General features: G+C 34.2%; 1 protein-coding gene across 1 annotated transcript; it reads left to right on the top strand.

Annotated features, from left to right (window-relative positions):
• Positions 1-20,875, top strand: LOC121386905 (hepatocyte cell adhesion molecule-like). The gene is made up of 5 exons (XM_041517946.1): positions 1-210; positions 3,279-3,599; positions 7,423-7,683; positions 16,051-16,153; positions 20,396-20,875. The coding sequence occupies exons 1-5, from the start codon at positions 99-101 to the stop codon at positions 20,454-20,456; spliced, it is 858 nt and encodes a 285-aa protein (XP_041373880.1). The 5' UTR covers positions 1-98; the 3' UTR covers positions 20,457-20,875.
• The last annotated feature ends 4,691 nt before the right edge of the window (positions 20,876-25,566 follow it).

Genomic DNA, 25,566 nt, shown 5'->3' with positions numbered 1-25,566 from the left:
TAAAACGAAGTTAGAAAATAAGAAAACAAGAAAAGAAACCAGCTGACGAAGGGCAGTACAATATTCTTGATTTTGAAGTGCATGACTCGCATTGGAAGATGGTCTCAACAGGGAAGTTAGTCTTTTTGCCATGCTGGAGCCCAAAGAACGTATTCATGTTATGGAAGTCATTCCTGTTGGTGTTTCTGCTAAAATGTGATGTTTCTTTAGGTTAGTTTATCACAAGGAAGTACGGGTATGTTAGTTATGTTAGTTATTGAATTTAATTATGTTTACTCGAGCCCGTTGAGGACCATTTAAAAATGTAACGCTCGATAGGGTGGGTGATTGTAGGTTCAAACTTTATCCAGTGGGTGGATGGTTGTACTGAACGATGTCACGTAACGCATGTTTTTTTTTATTTATTTTATTTTCTTGTGCTGAATGTGTTTGCATTCAATTCCATACCCAAATATTTCTCTCTGGGGGAAAAAAGACTGTTGTCAGTTTCAGATAACTCGTGCGTTTGCGGATTTGAAATTGTATGGATAGTCTCAAAAATAAAATGAAACATCTTACGCTTTTTTAAGAACGTTCAGTTCAGGGTACGGTAATCGATCTTCACCTTGTTAAAAAGTAAAAATAATTGCGGAGAGAGAGAGAGAGAGAGAGAGGAGAGAGAGAGAGAGAGAGAGAGAGAGAGAGAGAGAGAGAGAGAGAGAGAGAGAGAGAGAGAGAGAGAGAGAGAGATATATATATATATATATATATATATATATATATATATATATATATATATATATATATATATTCATACATACATGTATGTGTGTGTGTGTGTATACATACATACACACGCACGCACGCACATACACACATATATCTATATATGTATATGTAATAATAATATTCAATAACACTCTCGGATCCTGGGCACATGCTTCAGCTGTGTGTGCTGTCTGTCTAGATCAGTGGGTTAATGGTTAGTCGTTTGCTGTTATCACGATAAATTTAATAAGCTACAGTAACAAGTTATATATGGAAGAAAGTAACTAATTTATATTCGTTTTATTGTGGTACCAACAAATATTGCTTAGTACATGACTGTAGCCATGAGGTTTTTTTCCAGTGTTTGGCAAACACCACCCAATTATATCACAAAAAAAACTATTCAAACAAATATAACAATATTATATAAATTAGAAGATTAGAATAACTTAAATGCATTTCTGAATAACTATAACCCTTCAGCAGTTGTTAATATTATTGTGCTAAAAGGACCTCTCTGTACTCCGTACAAAATAATCGATTGTGCCCAAGTTAGTGAGATCTAAAGCCCCGAGTACCTGTGCCACTATATATAATGCAACAGCTGTGGAGGTTGAATTAATTTTAGATCATTTGTATGTAATCATCAATATATTGTTTTTGTTTGTACATCTGTCATCATATTATGTTATATATACAGTACACAATAGAAAAATAACAAACGTCGACCAGCAATACATAGTTTTACACTGTATTTATCCCCAGCAATAACTATCCAGAAGCCACTGCCATGTAGGCTGTACTCATACAAACAACAGGTGAAATGGTACTGAATAATTAAATAGTCTAGGTGGGGAAAACCCTGTTTCATATCAATTTTATGATCATTATTGCATGGCTTACATTGGATGACAACTTTGAGTGGACTAATTTAAAGTAATTCAAAGTATAACAATTTCAGTACTCAGTGTTCCAACTACAGTCTGATATTCACTTTGATCTCACAACATTAACACCTGGCACATTGACACTTCTTACTTATTTTTTATTTCTTTTTACTAAGGAACAATCATCATGATTGAAATATGTCAAACGTAGTTTGATCATCTGAATACAAATCTGGCACTTTTCTTTTTCTTGTGCCATTTTGTAGTCTGCTTGACCTGTCCAAAATACCCTGCGCGTGCTGTAACCTCACCGTGGTGCAGGGGTGTAACATTCTCTTTGAGAATGGCCAATACAGCACAAATACCCTTGTTTTCTTCAAGATACAATTAAAATGTTGAATAAAAGTCAGTATCTATCTGTGATATTTATAGTTTTGCACAGTTCTTTACACTGTGTTTTTATTTAAATCTTGAATTTTTATATTGATGTTGATCATCACTTTATTTGTTTGCATTACCATAGTTTGACACCCAGTAGCCGATGTATTTTTCGTGCTGTGGTGTCGTTAAACATTCATTCATTCATTCATTCATTCTGTCCAAAATAGACCATACATCAGGCTCTATCCTCACAAACAAGCATGGAATGGCTTATAGCTTCAGTCCTTAATAAACCGTAGTAGTTCTGTACCTGAAATGCAAATTTCAATTATAATATTCATGCAGAGAAGTTTAATATATTTTGCACTTATGATTAAATCAACAAATAAGCAGAAACAGGATTGTCTGTTTACAGACGCCGTAGCAGATCCTAATAGGTATATTAGTACTTAGTATGTGTCTGACATATGGTATTTTGGCATTTGGACTAGCGAGAAAAGAAACCTGCAGCTATCAAATATATTGTATAGGCATTTTTCTCATAGACAGAAATGAACATACCATGGCCTTTGATTTAATTTTAACAGTTATGAGATATTGCTTGGGACGAGATGAAATGCTTCACATGTCCAACCAAGGGCAACTGATCCTATGATGTATCACACCAACCAATTAGACAACTACTTTACACTTAAGTTAAATATCTCCCAAATTAACAATCATGCAATGTGTAGTGATTGTGCTTGTCACAGTGTTATATGAAAATATTGTATACTATTGCTTTGTCTGGAATCAACCATACACATGTTGTACAGTAAAATCAAAGTGCACACTGCATGCACTTGCACACACAGGTATAGTATTTGTTTGTCTGATATAAAATGGAATTATACAAATAACTATTCTTAGTTGTAAAATTATTCAGGATGCGAACAGGTTTTAGAGCGAAACAACCTGGATGAAAATGTACTTTCTTTTCCTCTATACAGCTCGTGTTCCACACTCACGCGCATGCATACTCACACACACGCACACACACACACACCCAAACACACACACACACACCTTCCCTCCCACACCTCGAGACTGTCATCCACACTATATATGCCGTTCCAACAAAACGTAATTTAGGGTGTTTGTCGGGAGTCGAGCAACGTGTTCTATATTCATAAAGTATAATGCAACCAGTTATGGCCATATTGTTTTAACAGATGGTTTTCTATGTACTATAATTTATTAATATTTTTAAAATATATATTTCAGGGAAAATAGATACATCCATTGATTGCATGGATGGAGGATACCCTGGGAGGAGTACCAATTTAACCTGCACATTGACTGGGACTGTGATGTATAATGGTATCTACTGGTTACGACCTAGTGCTCCAGAACAAGTTTCACATTGTAACACTGATAATACTCAATGTTTGACAGATGTGCCTGGTTACACATCTGTCATTAACTCGCCTACACAGATTACTCTCATCATAACATCTTTCAACACTGCAACAGATGCTGGAGAGTGGAGGTGTATTGACGGACTAGATGATAAAGGCCTGTCTTCTTGTAACCTGACTGTACAACGTAAGTTAACATCAGTCTTTTCTTCTTTACTTCATTTGTGTTCATAGTTGTATCACCATCATAGTTTGTAGCTATTTAACAATGGGGCGGGACGTAGCCCAGTGGTACAGTGCTCGGTCGATGCGAGGTCGGTCTGGGATCGATCTCCGTCGGTGAACTCATTGGGCTATTTCTTGTTCCAGCCAATGCACCGCGAATGGTATATCAAAGGCCGTGGTACTACCCTGTCTGTGGGATAATGCATATAAAAGAACCCTTGCTTGTAATCGAAAAGAGTAGCCTATGACGTGGCGACAGCGGGTTTCTCTTTCAGTATCTGTGTTTTCCTTAATCATATGTCTGAGGCCATATAACCGTAAATAAATGTGTTGAGTCCGTCGTTAAATAAAACATTTCTTTCTTTCTTTTTATTTAACATGTTTTCAGCTAATATTGAAACAAAACAGGAGTTCAAATATGATTCGGTGTTTACTACCAATGTGATTATAATTCCCACGCGAGGTCGGGCCACCACTTTCGTGTGTGGACTTCCAAAAATGTCCTAGAGTCTAATACTTAATAAAATATGCACAAATAATCATATGACACCCGCCACAGAGTTAACAAAATACCCAACAGTTTTAAAACATTTATTTATCACAGTCAAACACAAAGATCTCTCTTAACAATAAAGTTCTGTTCTGTTCTGTTCTTAACAAAATACAGTAAACATTTGACAGATTGTACTACCCTAAAACCCTAACCATTTAACAATGTCACGTAACATACATTTTTCTTCAATATTAATACCCTGAGATTCCTGACATTTATAGATACCTGAACATTGCCTACCACATAAAAGACATGCCTACACGAAAAACCTGCAACCTGAGTAATTTAGGACAACTCCTATTAGAATTTAGACAATCCATATTGGAAACTAAAAAAATGGTTTGAAAGATGCTTTACGCCGAAATTACAAAATTACAATTCTCCCATGTAGGAATTAAAGAGTAAAGTAAAGTTTGTTTTAGTTAACGACGCCACTCGAGCACATTTTTTTTTTTTTTATCTTATCATCGGCTATTGGACGTCAAACATATGGTCATTCTGACACTGGTTTTTTTAGAGGAAACCCGCTGTCGCCACACAGGCTACTCTTTTACGACAGGCAGCAAGGGATCTTTTATTTGCGCTTCCCACAGGCAGGATAGCACAAACCATGGCCTTTGTTGAACCAGTTATGGATCACTGGTCGGTGCAAGTAGTTTACACCTACCCATTGAGCCTTGCAGAGCACTCACTCAGGGTTTGGAGTCGGTATCTGAATTAAAAATCCCATGCCTCGACTGGGATCCGAACCCAGTACCTACCAGCCTGTAGACGATGGCCTAACCATGACGCCACCGAGGCCGGTACATAACACATTACCTGCATATTGTAAGATTCTCTCACTAACTTATTAATTTATCCATGGTATCAAACTAACGTGTGCTGACATTAAGAAAACATATCAGAAAGTGCCTGTATGTTCGAGACACGCCTGCTACCAGCACGCACGACTAACACGTGACATGCTCTCATTGGTTTATCTACGGATAAACAATAAATATAAATTATTAAACATAATTATTATGCCAACAATTCATCAAAATATTTTACTATTACTACAATAATTTTTCCACTTAACAATTTACAAAAATATTACAACTAAAAATATATATATATAAATTCTGGCAACATTACCGTAGACCCCCCTCCCTATCAGTTAACAAGCTACTGAAAATTCTACCGAGGTACAACTACGGATAATGCCATGTTTAGATACCAGCAATACTAGTCAATTAGTAAGTAGTGATTAGTATGATTAATACAGAAGAAAGAGATTATAACAAAATAAAAATATAACTTAAAAGGAAAATAGGACAGAACAGTTGCTGGATAAAAAAAACATGGTTCGTTATAATATAGCCTTGTTTCATTATTAGGTCACCTCAACCAAAAGCTCAGATGACATATTGATATCCCATTGTCGACTTAACTACTTGACAAATTCCAGTCACGTTTTGTGGGACACTTCCTTGGCACAGTGAATTTGGACATTCTAACCCTTCCACATGGGCCTGAAATTAAACAATTTAAAAAAATAAAAAAATAAAAAAAATAAAAATTATTCACTACTTCCAAAAATGCTTACCTATCTGTGATATTTACTTATGTTCACAGTTCTTTGCACTGTGTTTTAATTTATCTGTTGCATTTTTATATTGATGTTGATTGTCACTTTAGTTTTGCATTTACCATAACTTGACAGCCAATAGCTAATGTATTTTTGTTTTTCGTGCTGGGGTGTCGTTTTATTCCTATTCTATTCTATTCTATTCTATTCCAGAAATGCTATAACCGAATAGTCTCCATATATGTAAATAGTCAAGTAGCGGTAAATTAAAAATAAATAAATACATAATAAGTTGGCACGGTGTCCTCTACATAGCCCTGCACATGTTTAAACTTGCATAAGGGTCAAGGCTTAATGATGTAGAGATGTCATATGGTTCAAAACAAAATGGCTGCTATTTTCTGGAATACTGATATTGGAACTGATTTGTGACATCAGATTTTTAAACTTTTGTAGACACTAAATTCAGATTAATCATTAATGGATGTGCGAAATAAATACCGTGAATTATTTAAGTGACACGGATTTACGATCATGTATATGTTCTTATAGCTCTATATATGGATTATGAATAAAAAATAAATTTGAGAACGTTAATGTTTCTATTGTATAATGGCCTAAAACATTATAGCTGAACTACGATGACAACCCAAGAAATTTTGGAACTCTTTAGTGGGAAGTGACGTCTAACACATACGGCGAATTGAGTGGCGAGAGAGAGAGAGAGAGAGTGTGTGTGTGTGTGTGTGTGTGTGTGTGTGTGTGTTTGTGTGTGTGTCAGTTTAAGGTTTTAACTTATTAAATAACTGTTAGTAACATTTCACAATACCATTCTAGCAATTACAATTGTACTGGTGTAACAGTGTTGACTGACACGCTAACCCCCCACATATATTAAAACGACAATTATGAATCCAGGGTCTAAAAATGTAATAATGGTATGTGAAAGGTACCTACCACAAAAAAAAAAAATATATATGAAAGATACATTAATCCCCAATTTATATCCAGGATAAACAAAATAAAAGAAACAAACAAAAACAGCTTGATAAAATATGAAAGCTAGTGGATTTTTATATTTACTAATCCCACAGACTAGTAAAACAAATGATGATTTGATAGGCCTAGCGTGCAAGGAAATACATATAACATAGGCAAATGACTTAAGTAATTAAAATACTGCATGCATGTTTTTGTTTCGTTTTTTCATTTGCGCTAATCAATAATTTGCTATGCTATAGAGAAGATGTAGTAATTTTCGTTATAGTAATAATAATAATAATAATAAAACCCACAACAAAATAATAATAAAAAAATAAAAACCCAACAACAAACAAAACAAACAACAGCCATTACGTGACTATTAACAGAAACAAAAATAAACCAAAATAGTCAATGATAGGCGGTCATTTCGGTATTGAGTAACGATTACGTATCGAGGATTGTCTTTATAGCGCGCATTGAATACGCGAGTGAATCGTTGCAGCTCTGCATTGGACATACATTTGCTTATATTAATACAGTTTCAATGCAGACATTAATACAATTTTAATGCATATAGTGCAGCGTTGTAAAATCAACAGGCTGAGTTTGTAATAAGTTGTGTTTCTGATATTATTGTGATAGTTTCCTTAGATGTAATAATCTCATTATATTTTATGTCAGGCGGCCCAGTTCGTGGCAGTATTACATTCAGTTCTACTATAAGAGTGGAAGAAGGAGAAGATCTGACTGTGAACTGCAGTGTTGACTGTAACCCGCCGTGTAACTACTCCTGGATACTGGATAATGAAGAAATCACATCAAGGCCTCTGTTAAGACTGAAAGACGTCAACACGAATCACGACGAGAATGTGTACGAGTGTACAGTGACAAACGTTGCTCTACTTACATCAATAAGTAAAATATTTATGCTGACAGTCACTGGTAAGTATGTGACTTTACTTGTAAGCATTAAATGTATTTTTAATCTTAGTAATCACAGATACGCCTAGTGACAAAACTGCACTGTTAAATATTATGTTATTATAACAAACACTAGTCCGAATATTGTTATATACCCTATATATAGCTGGTATTCAAAACTTGTGGCACCATGTTTCAACCGTTTCTCAAATGAAATTATGTCCCGGATCAGAAGCGTTTGCAATTCCAGTTAGTACGCAGTAATGCATAGACTGGCATCTATAAACAATTGTTCGTTACGCATTGTTGTACAGGGCGACGTAGCACAGCCAGGAAAACTAGTGGTACATTAATAATTGAAGGGATAGTGCATTTTTAGACGGAATAGTGTTTTTTTTAAATTCACTATTCCTTTGGGTATATAGAGGATTCGTCACAAGTGTATTTTCAGTGCTCTACGAAACAAGTTCAAATTTACTCTTCCCTGGCCAGTATAGTAAAATGTGTTAGTCGCCAGCCACTTATATTTAGTAGCCAGCTAATTATATATACTTGTATACTGCATAATATATATTAGATTTTTAAATAGCGTGAATAAAGAAATTTGAAATACCTTTCGCTTTTTCTGTCTTCATTTGTTAATGCTATGACCTGATTATCCCCTAATGGATCATATAGACAGCTATGGATATCATCCGTTCATAAAGAGTCACTGGTTTAACTAAAACATTTAAACACCTTTAAAGAGTTTGTTCTTTAGTTATTAAAAAGTACTTTTGTCTATTGTGTGATCACAGTGCGTCCACCATGTGAATGTCTTCTGACCATGAAGGCTTTCTATGAGGCTTTCTTTTAGACTCCATCCACCTTTTCACTGCTCTGTCAGGCACAAATGCTGCGACTTCTGGGCCTTCGGTGCTTATGTATATAATGTCTGAGAGTCTGCTGACTGAAAGTGAAGAATCGGGTGTCAGATTTCAGTCTCTTTTTAGTAGAAATGCATCATTCACAGTCTGCAGAACTGATCGGCAACACCGACAGAATCTCCACCAACAGCAATATGTTCTAAAAGTCAGTTTTGTATGGTGTTTTAGTTAGCATTATCTGCCACACATCACTGTAAGATTGTTCTTTAAAATCATGACCCACTAGCAGCTTTAATTTCCTCCATTCAACCACAAGGTTTTCTGTTTCACAGCCTGCTCTTTTCAGTGGATCACGAATCCATTCTATCAGTCTTTTAATTAAGTCACTGCCATAATTTAGAAGATCATGGCCTGTTGTTGGCCATGAGTAAAGACCGAGGAGGCTTCCATAACCCGAACAGCATTTTTGTCTTTGTTAACTCCCAATATATTTTCAAATCGCTGACTCATTTCTTTCAGTACCAACAACAATATATCAGCAAATTTGTTCAACAGTATTCTTGAAGTCATTTCGCACAGTATCATTAAATGGAAGAATGATGCCTTGAAACTTGACCTCATTTCCACTTTCTAACTGGCCATCTATTGAGTCCAATAACTTCTGCAAAAAAACATTTGTCAAAGGACTGTTTTTCATATCTTCCAGAAGTAACATGCATTCTTTAACTGAACTTACAGCTAATGGCAAAATAATATCTCCTTTGTGGGCATAGATGGCAGCATACTGGGAAGGATCCTGGGCCAAACTCGTTTTAGGCTGACCTCCAATGAAACGTTTTAAAGCTCTATCATTTTGAGGAATCCATCTGGTGCAGGGATAGGTGCATAAACTCTACTATCAAGTTCATCACCAATGGCCTTAAGCTCTCTTTTGCTCTTACCACTGTATTTATATGTTTTCCAAATCAAATGCAACACATCATCCATATTTTTTCATACAATGTATGTCGATTAGACCACTATTTTTACCAAGATTGACAGATTCTCCATCCGAACAGAAGGCAACTACCTTTTCTTGATAATTTGCAAAGTCAGCAAATTAAATGCTTTATTTATGGCAGCTAATACGCCATCCGCATGAACATGTTCCAGTTCACAAAATGAGACGATCCTATTTACTGGGTGACCAGTTTCAAGAAATCTAACATAAACAGCTTGATTTTCTGCTACAGAGCGGTCAGTTGCCCCATCAATCATAACAGAGATAACATTAGCTGTAATAAAGTTGTTTGAACTGTCTAGTTTCAGTTCGTTTGTAATAGTGGAGATCATTTCTGCACATTTAACATCACTGTCGTAAGATGCACCAATATCAATGCCATTATTTTTGTTTGTAACAGTAAAAGAGGGTTAAATTTTGTAAAGGCCATTTCCTCCTTAGCAATAACAGTGTATGCAGTGTTAAATTTTATTTTTAACTCAGTTTGTCTTTTATCAGATTGTTTTTCAAAAGTCTTTTTGAAACAATAAAAAATGGCCGACTTTGTTGGGGGTTCTGTTGCAGGAGCGCATTTTAGACGATATTTTTCGTGCCTGACGCTTTTATTGTGGCTTCAAATGGACTTTTTTTAACTCTTTTTTTTCCAGTGACAAAATCTGTTTTACCGGCTAAATCGGGTCCTGCTTTTCTACACACCTCACATTACATAGTTTCGGTCTCGTTATCATATTCTAACCATGAAAATTCATCTTTCCAACTGTTCATAAACTTACGTTTCCCGCCTAAGCTACTTGCTTCGTTACATGTTTTGTCTACTGCCGCTGTCAAACTTGATTCATTACCGTTATTACGCACATGTACAGATAGCTCCGTTTCACTGGTAGCCGGTTTTTTTTTTTTTTTAAATGAAGTTAACATATTTTGTCGTTTATCATTAGTACTCATAATTACGATTCATCTGTATTTAATGTAAACCACGTGCTTTTAGTTTTAGTGCCATTTTACGGCACATTACTAATGTCGTAATTGTTATTAGGACCACATTCGAATGAACTCGTGGGGGGGGGGGGGGGGTAATCCTAGTTATCCTATTAATAATTACAACTGTTTGTGTCTGGTTCCACTAAAACAATGAACGACTATTAACTATCATTAGCAAATTCTGTACCCAATAATTTTTTTAAACGAAATTGAGCGAATTAATACTTTAATGGCACTGCTAAGATGTACATTTACATTGCAGTACTCATTAAAAGTTAAATAAAAGCATTGTGCTAACCATGCTTCAGCGTGTTACTATCGGAAATAGAATAAAAATTATTTTCGTCCATTATTTCTTACAATATTAAATAGACAAGTAAATTTTATGTAAATATCTATTTAATGATCGTCTACCTAATTTAGCATTTACTTGTTTTGGCTCTCATTGATGTACAAAGTGGTGTTTACTCTTGAAATTAAAAGAAAAATGTCAGTAAACAGGTGATTTGTGCACTTTATGGGAACAGACTATAAAACATTTTGCTCAACATGTGTCAATTTCATTGCTGTTACAAGATGTGAGGGACTGTTTCTGATGACAGTTTACCGCTATTCCTCTCCAAAACAAATATGTGTAGACATCTATAAGTAATTTTTGAGCAAAACTGTCAAAAACCATTTTGAGTTTGTGATCTATTATACTGGTATTGAACGTGCTATCTCAAAGTCGCGTAATGACAGCTATTGCAAATCATGTTTTTATTAATTTTTGCTTTAACATTTAAAAACTACACCTTTAATTGTATGTCCATAAATGATTATAGGAAATAATTGTATCTACTAGTAGAAAATACATTTTTATTGGAGAATCTTTATCACAAACAGATGCTCACATATAACTATGATATAGCACTTTTAAGTGGTTGCATGATTGTGTACATTTCTAATGTACTTATATTGAATATATATTAACTAAATATGCCGGTCATAGTTAATAATTTATGCTGTAATTCAAAATAATCAGTTGGCTTGCAGTTTTAAATTAAAGGTTTGTTTATGGGTAAATGAAATTGACACGTCATCAAAATGTGTTATAGTCTGTTCCAATAAAGGTCACAAATCTCCTGTTCACCATCTTTATTTTAATTACAAGAGTAAACACCACCTTGTACATCAATGAGAGCCCCAAAAAGTAAATGCTAAATTAGGTAGAGTATCATTAAATAGGTATTTGCAAAATATTTACTAGTCAGTTTAATATGAAAGAAATAATTGACGAAAATCATTTTTATTCTATTTCCGACACTACTATAGTAGTTACCAATCAGCTGCCTTACTTTTGGTTTAAATAATATTTATTTTCGTCACATACTGCCTTGTAAATCCATTAATACTGTTTTGTAGAATGTTGTGTCTTTTAAGCCGTCTAAAGACGAGTCATGAAAATAGAAACATGTTTTCATCCTCCACTGGAGAACATGACTTCTGACATGATTAAAACGATATTCACGACTGGGGAGGTCGTTATCGTGAAGGGACCAGTTATCACAATAAGCACGAGACGAGACTTTCAAACAGACAAGTAAAGACGCACAGTGACTCAAAAATCGCATTTTAATACGTAAATACAACCGGGTTCTAAATGGGACAGGACCGACTTGGTCCAAAACTGAACTGGGGCCGAATTATTTCCAAACGCTTGAAAAATCAAGTTAAGGGAGATAACTCCATAACGAAGTATTACCTCCCTTCACGTGTTTACTCTTGAATACTGGAAAGTCGTTATTCATAGTCCGATACAACTTGTCTCAAACGTTTATTTTTCAAGCAAACTACCGATAGAAAACACGTTTTATAGAAGATAATTGCTACTGGTCCACTGTATTTTCCGATTTCCAGTTTTGTTTATAGATTAAAGTAAAAATATTGGACAGTCGCCAACTGGCGAATGTGATTTTATTTTTTAGACGCCAGGGAATTTTTTTAGTTGCCATGGCGAGCATTTTAGAACACTGATTTTAATGTGAAAAATATCAACCGATGTAAATCAGTATTTGTCGAGGCTCTTTCGAGACAAATACCGATTAACTAGACGAGGTTAATATTTTACATATTAAAAAACACGAGTCGCGAATTCTATTTATCCTATAACACTTATAAGATAACATTTTCATTCGATATTTAGTAAATTACAATACTAAAGTCGCCTTCATCTGTAATATGACGTCGTCACGATTAGCACAAATTACTTTAACGTCAAGCACGTTAACGAAACCTTAGGTACCGGTATACAGGTCTTGATGGCCTGTAGACAAAATACCGATTCACAACAACACATTATTACCGAGAGACTTTGAAAATATGCATATACCTTTAGATTTGCATATCATTATTAACCGAGTTAATACACAAAGTATTATCACATTGGTTTATGACATGGATACCATGGGTAGGTTTTAGGACAAACAACGTCACTGACTTTATGGCTGCCAAAGCGGATATTGTAACTGTTAGCTTCAACAGACTTAACATTCAGCCTTTTTAAGTATTATATTTTACTTGTTAGTAATAGTTATTTCCGTTTTAGCACAATTAATAATAAAAAATGAAATTTAACCTAGTACAAATATTAGAACGATCAGAAACACGTTTAATATACAGCCGCTAATATTTTATCCACAAAAATATATTTGATATGTAATTACAATCGTTAAAACGTTTCTGTTAGTTGATAATATCTTAAACATTGCAGCAAACTCAGGAATGTCCCTTTAATAATGCTATACATTTGATTTTTGTGTGGCAAGGAATATAGCTGAGTGTGGAAATGAACTAAACACTGTTGTTAGAACCTCCGTAAAAACAGAATGTAAACAAACTGAACTAAAATATCAGACGACTGATTGCACAGCATAGTCTCAGATAACCTCTAATCTCACGAGAGAGAGAGAGAGAGAGAGAGAGAGAGAGAGAGAGAGAGAGACTGAGAGAGACTGAGAGAGAGAGAGAGGGGGGGGGGGGGACAGAAACACCGCAATTCACAAATTACACTGTAAACAATTGTTAGTAATAGACCACTTTGGATTTATTTCCGATTTAGCACAATTAATTAGGGGAGAGGTCATAGGTCAATGTTTCATACATTTGACAGGAGAAATCCAGTAGGCCTGTACACCATTTACTTCCTGATTTGAAGTTTTTGTTTTTAAATGTAAAAAAAAAAAAAACCCCACCCACCCACCCACCCACAAAAAAAAAACCCTGAGAAAATGTGCACCGACAACACAAATATAATCAGCTATGATGTTATAATTATCGCGTAGACATAAATTCCAGGCAGTCCACCAAAAGCAACTAAGCCCTGTATTAAAAGGACATTCCTGAGTTTGCTGCATTGTAAGATTTTCCCGACTAATGCAATACTTCTGTGATATTAAACATATTTGCTTGTTTAAAATATCAGTGTATGTATATTCAGTGTGTTTCTGGTCGTCTTAATATGTGTAAGAAGTCCAAAGTGGATTTTGTCTTCAAAAAATAATGTTAGGAAATCAAATGAAATTTAACCTAGTACAAATATTAGAACGATCAAAAACACGTTTAATATACAGCTACTAATATTTTATGCAGAAAAATATATTTGATATGTAATTACAATCTATAAACAGTTTCTGTCGTAATTCACCCGAATTATTTCGTATACGCTTGCCATAATCCCGAATGTTTTCAAATTCTTTTCAAATCACTGACATGATTTTGCAAGTACGGTTTTGATTGGTCGAATGAAAGGTCAGCTGGACATGAGCTCCAACGGGCTGCTGTTAGATCCACATGTAATAGTGGAGCTAATTTTAATTGGAATGGAATGGAAATGACGTTCCAACCAAACCGTAGCATTGTACTTTGAGAGTGCATCACATTTAGGTGGAGTGCAGTCACTTTAAGCAGTAGAAGAATTATATATTTGGTTGGAGAAATGTGATGAACTTAACTGGTGTTGAAATATCTCCAACATTCTCAATTGTGTTATAAATTTTAATTCTACTTACCTGGGATATTTGTGTCTTTCGCACAGTTCTTTTCACTGTGTTTTCACTTTTGCTGCAATTTTTAAGATGTTATCGACTAACAGAGACTTTTAGACGACTGTAATTACATATCAAATATATGTTTCTGTAAAAAAAAAAAGTATATTAGTGGGTGTATATTAATATATATCTGATCGTTCTAATATTTGTACTAGGTTAAATTTAATTTAATTTAATTTAAATACGAAATTATTTGAAGACAAAATCCAGTTTGGGGTTCTTATAAATATTAAGACGACCAGAAACTCATTGAATATATCAGACACTGATATTCTAAACAAGAATATATATTTAATATGTAAGTTTAATCGTAGAAATATTTTATTAATCTTACAATGCAGCAAACTCGGGAATATCCCTTTAGTAAGTTGATGTTGATCATCACTTCGTTTATGCATTTACCTTCGTTTGACATGTATACTTTTAAACCTTCTGATTGTATTATGGGCCTTTATGCTGACTGAACTGTCTGTGTGTTGGACAGTGTCAGGAATAAAAGATCGAGTCTAAAATACCCATATGATGTCTCCAGGATGGACTATTACGTACATATGTAAACATAGAAGCTTCTTTCGTTTAGCGGCACCACTGGAGCACATTGATGTATTAGTCATCTGCTAATGGATGTCAAATATTTGGTTATTTTGACATTCATAGAGAGAAACCCCGCTACATTGTTTCCCATTAGTAGCAAGGTAGAACATGTCATCGTGGTGCACTGGCTGGAACGAGAAATAGCCCAATGGGCCCACCGTCGAGGATCGATCCTAGACCGATAGCGCATAAGACATGCGCTTTACCACTGGGCTACGTCCCGCGCCCTAGAAAACAGGTAAAATATCGGTAGATGTACAGACGGCACTCCTGATATCAGTCACACCTTATCAAAACGCCCGCCTTTGGGTCTGCTTTGATCAGAAATTGATCTGAATTTTGAGAAGCTGACAGTCCATGTCTAATGGTTTAGAACTTCAGAATGGGGGAGGGGGAGTCTTATAGCAGTGAATGTCAACGCTGTCTTAAAGGAAGTTTGCAGCAGTTTTAAGATCTCATCAACTAACAGACTTTCAATGATTGTTATTAATTATCAAATATATGTTTCTGCATAAAATATTAGTTGCTGTATATTAAACGTGTTTCTGATCGTTCTAATATTTGAACTAGGTTAAATTTCATTTTAGTTCCTAAAATAGGGGGGGGGGGGGGGGGGGGGGGGGGGGGGGTTGTCGTAGGTACGAATTTATTTGAAGACTAAATCCAGTGTGTGCTTCTTACAAATATTAAGACGACGAGAAACACATTGACTATACAGACACTAATGTTCTAAACAAGCACATATATTTACTATGTAAGTTTAATCATAGAAATATTTTATTAGTCGGAAACATCTTACAATGCAGCAAACTCAGGAATGTCCCTTTAATTTATAGTGTTATACTATTTATCTTTTTAGATGCAGAAAACATGTCTGCCTTTACTGCCGGTATTTTATCAGGACTTATGATCGCTATCGTACTGTCTGTTACTTGTACCGTGTGTTGGGTACTTTACAAGAGGTAATTAAATCATAAATATGTTGTCTGCTGTTGATTTTATGTTTCTTGGTTTGTTTGTTTTTTGGTGTTGTTGGGTTTTTTTTTTTTTTTTTGGGGGGGGTATCTTTTTTTTATTAGTTGATTTGGGGGTATGTATGTATGTATATATGTATATATGTATGTATGTGTATGTATGTATGTATGTATGTATGTAAGGTTGTTGGGCTTTTCATATGTCTATATTGCTTGTGTGGTCCAGTGACTAGGTTGAAGATGGCGTCCACATTCTTCAACGATTATAAAAATACATTTTTCATCACATGATCTGAGGGAGGGATGTAGCCCAGTGGTAAAGCGCTCGCTTGATGCACGGTCGGTTTGGGATCGATCCTCGTCGGTGGGTCCACTGGACTATTTCTCATTCCAGCCAGTGCACCACGACTCGTATATCAAAGGCCATGGTATGAGGTATCCTGTTTGTGGGAGGGATGTTGCATATAGAAGAACCCTTGTTACTAGTTGGAAGATGTAGCGGGTTTTTTCTCTAAGACTATATGTCAAAATTACCAAATGTTTGATATTCAATAGCCGATGATTAACAAATCAATGTGTTCTAATGGTTTCGTTAAACAAAACAGATAGTCTGTGTCGCTTCCTGGTTAATTTCTGAGGACTGCCATGCCGCCATATCTGTCAAGATCTGTGTTGATGCTTCATGTACGTGTGATCGATGAGTAAGCGTACTAGTTCAAAGACTTCTGCACCATCATGTTATGTTAGAGGGACATTTCTGAGTTTGCAGGATTGTATGATGTTATCGACTAATAAATACTTTTTAACGATTGTAATTACATATTAAATCTATGTTTCTGCATAAAATATTAGTGGCTGTATATTAAACGTGTTTCTGATCGTTCTAATATTTGTACTGGTTTAAATTTCATTTTATTTCCAAAAATACGTACGAAATTATTTGAAGACAAACTCCAGTTCGGACTTATTACAAATATTAAGATGACGAGAAACACGCTGAATATACAGACACTGATAATGTAAACCAGAAAATATATTTAATGTGTAAGTTTAATCGTAGAAATATTTTATTAGTCGGAAACATCTTAGGCGTATCATAAAATATTGTTTGTTTCCGGTTACCTGACGACCAACCCTAATTTGAACCTGCCGACCATAAAACGTTTTTTGTATATCCAAAAATGTGTTTTTAATATAACAACGATTTCCACGAAAACATTCCAAAACTATCACAAGCACTAATTTGGTGTCATTTAGGGGATAACCCTACTGTGTTTTCCGATTTGCGGACGTATATCGGTCGTTTTACTGTCGCAAATTTAGTTTTATTGGCGACCCGTTAGCCACGAAATGTTTTCTTCTAACAATTGATTGATGGAGTTACTTCCCTTCAAATTGAAGTTCGGTAACTTTCGTGAGATATCGGTTGAAGAGTCGGAAAATTGTTTTCACGAATATATGCGATCTCGCGTGGACATATCGATCGGACTTTAAACTTTTAGATCTGCGTTCAAAATTTTATGTCGAAATTACTTTTTTTTTTAAATATTATTAAATAGTCTCTTCTTTCTCTTATTTAATTTTGGACTGTCCTTCTAAAATGTTCAAAATTATATAAATATTCGGCCGAGCAGTCAATTCTTTTTTATTTTTGGCTTGTAACCTTTTTATTATTTTTATTTATTCTATTAACTTTTTTACTAATTGCTATTTTCAAAATTCTGCCCATTTTCACCCCAAAATGGGGGTCGGACTCGGGATGGGCGTGTTCGAAACCCTAGTGGTATATGGGCACGTTAAACTAGTTATCATCATCATCGACAAACTGGCCTTGTAGAAATTTAGTGACCTTCTGATAAACTAGGGGAGGGAATGTTTACCGATACTGATGGAGTTTACTGCCAAATCAAATGATTAAATATGTCAGTAAGATCTCGATGCGTTTCGTTATTTTTTTTAAGTGGTCACTGGGAACTTCGCGGGTTTTCGCTAAAAACAGTGTCAGAATGACCATGTGTTTGACATCCAATAGCCGATGATATTAAAGATAAAAATCAATGTGCTCTAGTGGCGTCGTTAAATAAAACAAACTTTACTTTTCAACATTCGTTTGAGGATCCTGAGCATTTGTACTGCATTTCTATTCATTGGACCAATTGATTGCTTCAAACCAAGTGTGTACTTTAATACTGGATGCATACAGAATAAAACTAACATTGCAAATTATAAAATTGTTAAGTCTACAATTTCTTAGATACACTAGGAAAGATAATATTCATTACATTTTTTTTAAATGTTATTGTTGGACAGATAAATATAGAACTATTCTTTTCAGTTTTCATTAAAATAAATTGTTATAACTTATTTACTGGTTTCTATCCAATTAAGGTTCAACCAAGTCTGTCCTGACCAGTACAGAAGTTAAGTGTTAGTATGAGAGTAAACCTTCTGCCTATTATTAAACAGCAAGGGGTCTTTTGTATGTACTCTCCCACAGATAGGTCAGCACCATGTTGCCCTCAAAATCGAAATACCTTGCCTGTTATAAATGTATAAGTTGCCCATGTAAAAAGAAGCCTTTAAACACACCTACATGTATGTGGATAGTACTACATATTTCCTTTTTTTAATTAAGTTATGAAATAGATATAGAAAATAAATTGGCCATACTGTTTTTGTCTTTTTGAAAATTGTATAATGGAAAAAAAAGCCCTTATATTTAAAACTGCACATAAAATATGCCCCCAAAACGTCACTTTACCATGCCTTACTTCATTTCTAGGGAAAACACTGTGATGAATGGTATTGTTGGTTTGCATAATGCATTTCTATACATGCAGAGGTTATTTTGGATACCGATAGTCAACACCTTTATTTAATATCCATAAATAAAATTATTTTCCAAAATAAAATGTTTTTCCTACCTACCTACCCTATATTTTTCCAGCATGTAATAGGAAACAAGTACATTTTTTTGTTCGGCCTTACAATGCAGCAAACTCAGGAATGTCCCTTTAAATGCATTCAGATTCTTAGTTTTCATCCATGGTTCTCCATCATTGTCGAAGAGGATTGATTTCTTGGTTTTGTATTCCAATTCCTTACTGGTATATTGGCGAGTCAATTTTAGTGACACGGTGTCCGCTTATATGGTGGAGGAATTCAGTGCTTTATTTGGAGCTTGAGTCTTAAAGGGACATTCCTGAGTTTGCTGCACTTTTTAAAATGTTATCGATTAACAGAGACTTTTAACGATTGTAATTGCATATCAAATATAGTTTTCTGCATAAAATATTAGTGACTCTATATTAAACGTGTTTCTGAACTTTCTAATATTTGTGCCAGGTAAAATTTTATCTTATTTCCCAAAATATAGTTTTTTCGTACGTACGAAATTATTTGAAGACAAAACCCAGTTTGGGCTTCTTACAAATATTACGACGACCAGAAACACATTGAATATACAGACACTGATATTCTAAACAAGAAAATATATTTAATATGTAAATTTAATCATAGAAGTATTTTATTTGTCGGAAACATCTTACAATGCAGGAAACTCAGGAATGTCCCTTTAAAGCTTTGCTTATTTGGTCTAGCATTGCTTTTCTTACTTTGTCCTATTTAATATTTTCCAGGGCTAACTAGCCAATATATTGGTTTTGTACTCAAGTAGTCTTCTTTTTTTCTTTTTCTGTTGTTATCGTCTTTTTTCCTGTATTTTTTTTTTCTTTTGTGTTACTTATATAATGCTTCTGGGCGATGTTTTGAAAACCCGGTGTCTGCATGTATGTATTTATGTGATCAGCTTATCCAGTGTTTCTGCCAGAAATAAAATTTTGGATATGGCGCTATGGAATTTACTGCAACCACAGTCAACAGGGGGTATGGGGGAGGCTCCCCAAGAAAGAAAATGGGTTATGTTTAGGGTTAGGGTTAAGAAAATCATACAGTAATGATACGAATAATTAATTTTGTCAAAAGGTTAACTTGAAAACCAAAATCTGCCAAAATATTTGGGTATGGCGTCATACCCATTTTACCCTCTGGCAGAAACCCTGTTCTAATCTTCAGATATTTATTTTATCTGCACATACTGATAGCTTCTTTGAGGTGGTAAGTTTTCTTGTGTCATCCTTGAAAATAGAAAGCGCTCAATCTTTGAAAATTGTGTTATCGTAGCAGTAAAATGTCTTGGTGCATTAGGAATAAAGCTTTTTTTCTTTTCAGAAAAAAACTAAAGAAAGAAAATGATGATGGGCTGAATGAATGTACAACTAAAGAAACGTAAGCGTAACTAGTGCCCGAATATGGAAGACAAAATGAGGCTAACCCTATAACTCCACAGTGTTTATCATTTGGTTATCACGAAACAAGCTCAAGATGGTTTACGGTTGTTCTGGTTTTGCTTTGTGTGTGTGTGTGTGTGTTCTCCAGTATTTTTCATTTCGTCGTTTCTTCAAATAACATTGTAGCTCAAATTACACTACAGTTCAAGTATCATAGTATTTCACTAATCTTACTTGGTTAAAAATAACTATAGTGTGATTGCATCAAACGGTAACTGATGAATTGGCATTAAACTGTTGAATGAATAATGTTAAAACTTATATAAACATTAGTAATTTTAAAATCAAGGTTTCTCTCATAACATTTTACTCCCCCCCCCCCCCAAAAAAAAAACCCCAAAAAAAACAACAACAACAACAACAAACAACCAAAATGCCAACTATATTAAAGGGACATTCCTGAGTTTTCTGCAAGTTTTAAGATGTTATCGACTAACAGAGTCTTTTTCACGACTGTAATTACATATCAAATATATTTTTCTGCATAACATATTAGTGGCTGTATATTAAACGTGTTTCTAATCGTTCTAATATTTGTAAAAGGTTAAATTTCATTTTATTTGCTAAAAAATATTTTTTCGTACGTACGAAAGACAAAATCCAGTTCGAGCTTCTTACAAATATTAAGACGACCAGAAACACATTGAATATACAGATAGTGATATTCTAAACAAGAAAATATATTTAATATGTAAATTTATTCATAGAAATATTTTATTTGTCGGAAACATCTTACAATGGAGCAAACTCGGGAATGTCCCTTTAATTAAATCATATTTTTAATATGGGGTGAAGGCAAAATGCTGAAGCAGCGAAGGTAGTCGGCTTTACATGGATTGTAACAATAAAACAGTACACAAACATCAAGGGTAAATTTGTACGTGTAAATGCTTTAACGTGGCTGTTCCATTAATTGTTTCCGTTCGTATATGAAAAATATAATTTTACCTTGCAATTTAAAGGGACAGATTATGTTGATGACTAAAATTACTCATTAAAGGGACATTCCTGAGTTTGCTGCAATTTTTAAGATGTTATCGAGTAACAGAATTATCAAATGTGTTTTTGGGGTTATTTTTTTGATGATGTGTGTGTATGGTTTAGCGTTACAGAAAGGAGATGGTGTCTAATTTTACGTAATATTTGGACAGCCCTTTATTAACCCCCCCCCCCCCCACTAGAAATTATTAAATTATATTTCAATATAATTATAATGGGGTTTATCTTATGTTAATAATGTAAATCCGTCAAATGATTTATTTACGCCCGTCAAAATATTTAACATGAATCAGTTAAATTCATTTACTTTATTGAATTTTGAATATGCAGTGATGCGTTTCCCTCATGATTAGATTATAAATAGAAATAGGAATTAATTACGTGACAACTAACGGCTAATATAATTTAGGCAATATGCTGATAAAACTGGCTGTTCAGTCATTCTCCACGTCCGTTCGTCACACGGACTACTATTCCACATTTCTGCCAAGAAAAATACATTTTTAAAGGGCATAATATACAACTCTAATATTTAAATGCAACCGTTATTAACTTCACTGATTTTTATATATTTGTTTCATTATTTACTAGTTTGATCGTCCAATATGTACGTCTGTCACAAAGGAATTATTGTCCTTATATAAACATAACATACATTCAAGTTTTCAAACTATCTATGAATTGTTACATGCCAAAATTGTACATATATTCTACAAGCGTACTAAAATGTACGAATTTCATAACGTATATCCATTGCTTTCTTACTGTATATAGCTAGCTTTGTTTTATTGTTATGTATTCTTTAGACGAACTTTAGATGGTTCATGATTTTATTGTTACACTTTGTGGGCTTAATTCAGGGGTCAAGGGTTAATTTTATTATATTTTGTTTTCTCATTTCATCCTACTTGATAGAAATCTGATTTTGCAGGGTGTGGTTTATTTGTTGGTTTTTTTCTCAATAAGTGAGGAAATGTAATGAAAGTGCTATGTTGGTGTGACCAGGAAAGGGTTAATATTCATAAAACGGTATGGAAATTGGCAGTACAGTACCTACCTCGATTTGCAACCCCCCAGCACACACACACACACACACCAAATCAACATAAACCAGGAACGAAAAAAACAAAATCCGGCACACACAGGTCCCCCCCCCCCCAAAAAAAAAAAAAATTCGGCCTATGGCTCCACGACTAGCTCCAGTATTTTACCTTCCATTGTTCTTTAACTAAATATTGTTTGTAACTTGTGTGTAGATATTTTAAAATAGTTCTCAAACTATATATGAGTGTAGGTATATTCATTAGGTATATAGGTGCATGCCACTATTGATATATTTTCTATATGTGCACTAAAATTGGAGACTCCATTACGTATATCGATTGTTTTCTCAATATATATATATAGCTAGAATGAAAATGCTTACGTATTCATTAGGTGGACTTTAGATGGTTTACGTTGGGTGTTTTTTTTTATTGTTACACGTTGTGAGCTTAGTAGGGGAGCCATGGGTTCATTTTATTTTATTTTTGTTTTCTTATTTCATCCTAATTGGTGTGAATCCTTTTTATGGATTTTTCCAAAACAAAAGTGCCATGTTGGTATGGCCAGGATGGGATTATTATTAATAAAATGAATCCCAATATACTGTACGGTACCAACCTAATGAGTGGACATTGGCACAAGCAAAATTAATTCTTTTAGTATTATTATCTTATAAGAAATTGATAAAAACCAACATTTTGTGTGTAACTTTTATATAAAAAAAGGTTAATATCTGGAATTGCACAAGGGTTACAAACGCCCCTTCTGCTCGATCCCAATTTAAAAAACAAATTAAAAAAGCAGCAAAGAAAACAATTATCCGGCAAATTCATGTTCCCCCAAAAATCAACCTATGGCTCCCGGACTAGCTGTAAGATTTTACATTTAATTGTGGGTTTTTTTTTGATAAACCCACTAACTAAATAGTGTTGTTATCTTTTGTGTAGATATTTAAGTTAAGTTAAGATTACTTTAAAATAGTTCATGATTATTGTTGTAACACATTGTGATAAAGGTCGTTTTACCATAATTGTTATTTAAAAAAACAAAAACAAACACAAACGCAAAACAAAAATCAAGTTGCATTGACTGTCTAGAGTTTGCTGCCATTATAACGTGTCCAACTCATAAAACATGTCCAATACTTAAATTGCTTATTAAATACATTGTCCTGTTTACAGGGTTCGAAGCGGTCTTTAAATTTCTTGAAAGCTTTTAAATTTGAAAATAACTACGTTTGTTTAGTTCTTTGAAAATATTTGAATTCTATTAAGTCTTTAAATTCTCACAAATCATAGCCAAAGCAATAATGATATTTTTTTACTTCTGCATGCACTTGATATTTTCCAGTTACAAGGTTTAGCCTGTCATGATGCATGTAAAAACAAACAATTCTTTGTCATGGCAAGCAATATAAAGGAACTGAATTAATATATTTTATCGCATTCTATTGTCTTTGACCGCTGTGTAACAATCTTTGAAAGTCATTGAATTAGTTTCGTGTTTAAGGCTATGAACGTTGTGTTTAGAATATCAGATTTTGTATATTCAGTGGGTGCCTGGTCTTCCTAATGTTTAATTCTCAATATAGTAGGTACACGACAAATATATATATGTATGTATGTATGTATGTATGTATGTATGTATGTATGTGTGTGTGTGTATGTGTGTGCGCGTGCGCGTGCGCGTGCGCGTGCGAGTGCGTGTGCGTGTGCGTGTGTGTGTGTGTGTGTGGAAATAAAATGAAGATGTTCTATTACAAAACTTAGGACAATCAAATACAGTTAATTTCGAAAACAAAATAACGAAATTTATTTAATGTGTCATTTCAGTGGGCAACACGGGTTTGTTATTTGGAAATATTAACAATGACAAAAAAACACCACCCATCCACCCACCCCCCACCCCCCAAAAAACAACAAAAAACAAACACTTATTGGTCAGTCTGAACAAAATAATAGAGCGATATTTTGGAAAAGTTAAACTTTTTGTGTTTAATTTTTAAAATGTAAATACAGTTTTGAATTCATATTTCTGAAACTCAAGATAATGATTCACAAGGGCAGTCTTCAAAAACTAGTGGATAGATATTTTGAATTTATAATTATTAAATTTTAAGACATTCAGATTCTGATTTTCCCCTATATTTTAACTTAGGTTGTTCTGAAACTCGGTACAAGGATCATCTAACAGAGATACATTTAAGAATTGTATTTATTTATTTATTAAATAATTAAAATTAAAAATTGTAAAGTTTACCTTCTTGAATTTTGATTGGATATCTTGCAATTTATATTTAGGAAGTTTAGAATTTTAACACTGAAAATTATCTATGAATTATCATGTACTAGCAACTACATTGCAAATTAAATAGCGGATCTCTCTCTGGCCTGACATACATCTTGATATTTATATAAATAAGCAATTCATCTTAATTTGTGATCGTATTTTATATAGATATTCCAATAAACAAGCTAAGATTAGCTTTAGATTGAGATAGGGTAAATTCATAGTATATGCTTCTATTATTGTTGTGTGTTCCAGTGTGTTACCTCTTGTTTCTGGAAATAAAACTTCAACTACTTCTATAGTGTTTGTTTTTGTGTATCAATTATATATACAGGTATTTACATTTTCAGTGCAATCAAAGTGATATTTTATTTAGATCACATACTTTAAGAATTGGATAACTTTGCAAATTAGTTATAAATTAACTGAAAGAAAGAAATGTTTTATTTAACGACGCACTAAACACATTTTTATTTACGGTTATATGGAGTCGGACATATGGTTAAGGACCACATATATATTAAGAGAGGAAACCCGCTGTCGCCACTTCATGGGCTACTCTTTTCGATTAGCAGCAAGGGAGCTTTTATATGCATCATCCAACAGACAGGGTGGTACATACCACGGCCTTTGATATACCAGTCGTGGTGCACTGGCTGGGACGAGAAATAGCCCAATGGGCCCACCGACTGGGATCGATCCCACACCGACCGCACATCG

This window comes from Gigantopelta aegis, chromosome 12, assembly GCF_016097555.1.
Source record: "Gigantopelta aegis isolate Gae_Host chromosome 12, Gae_host_genome, whole genome shotgun sequence".
NCBI classification, from domain to species: Eukaryota; Metazoa; Mollusca; class Gastropoda; order Neomphalida; family Peltospiridae; genus Gigantopelta; species Gigantopelta aegis.
Note: the sequence above shows the minus strand (reverse complement) of the source record. Positions and strands in the feature narration are given on the sequence as shown.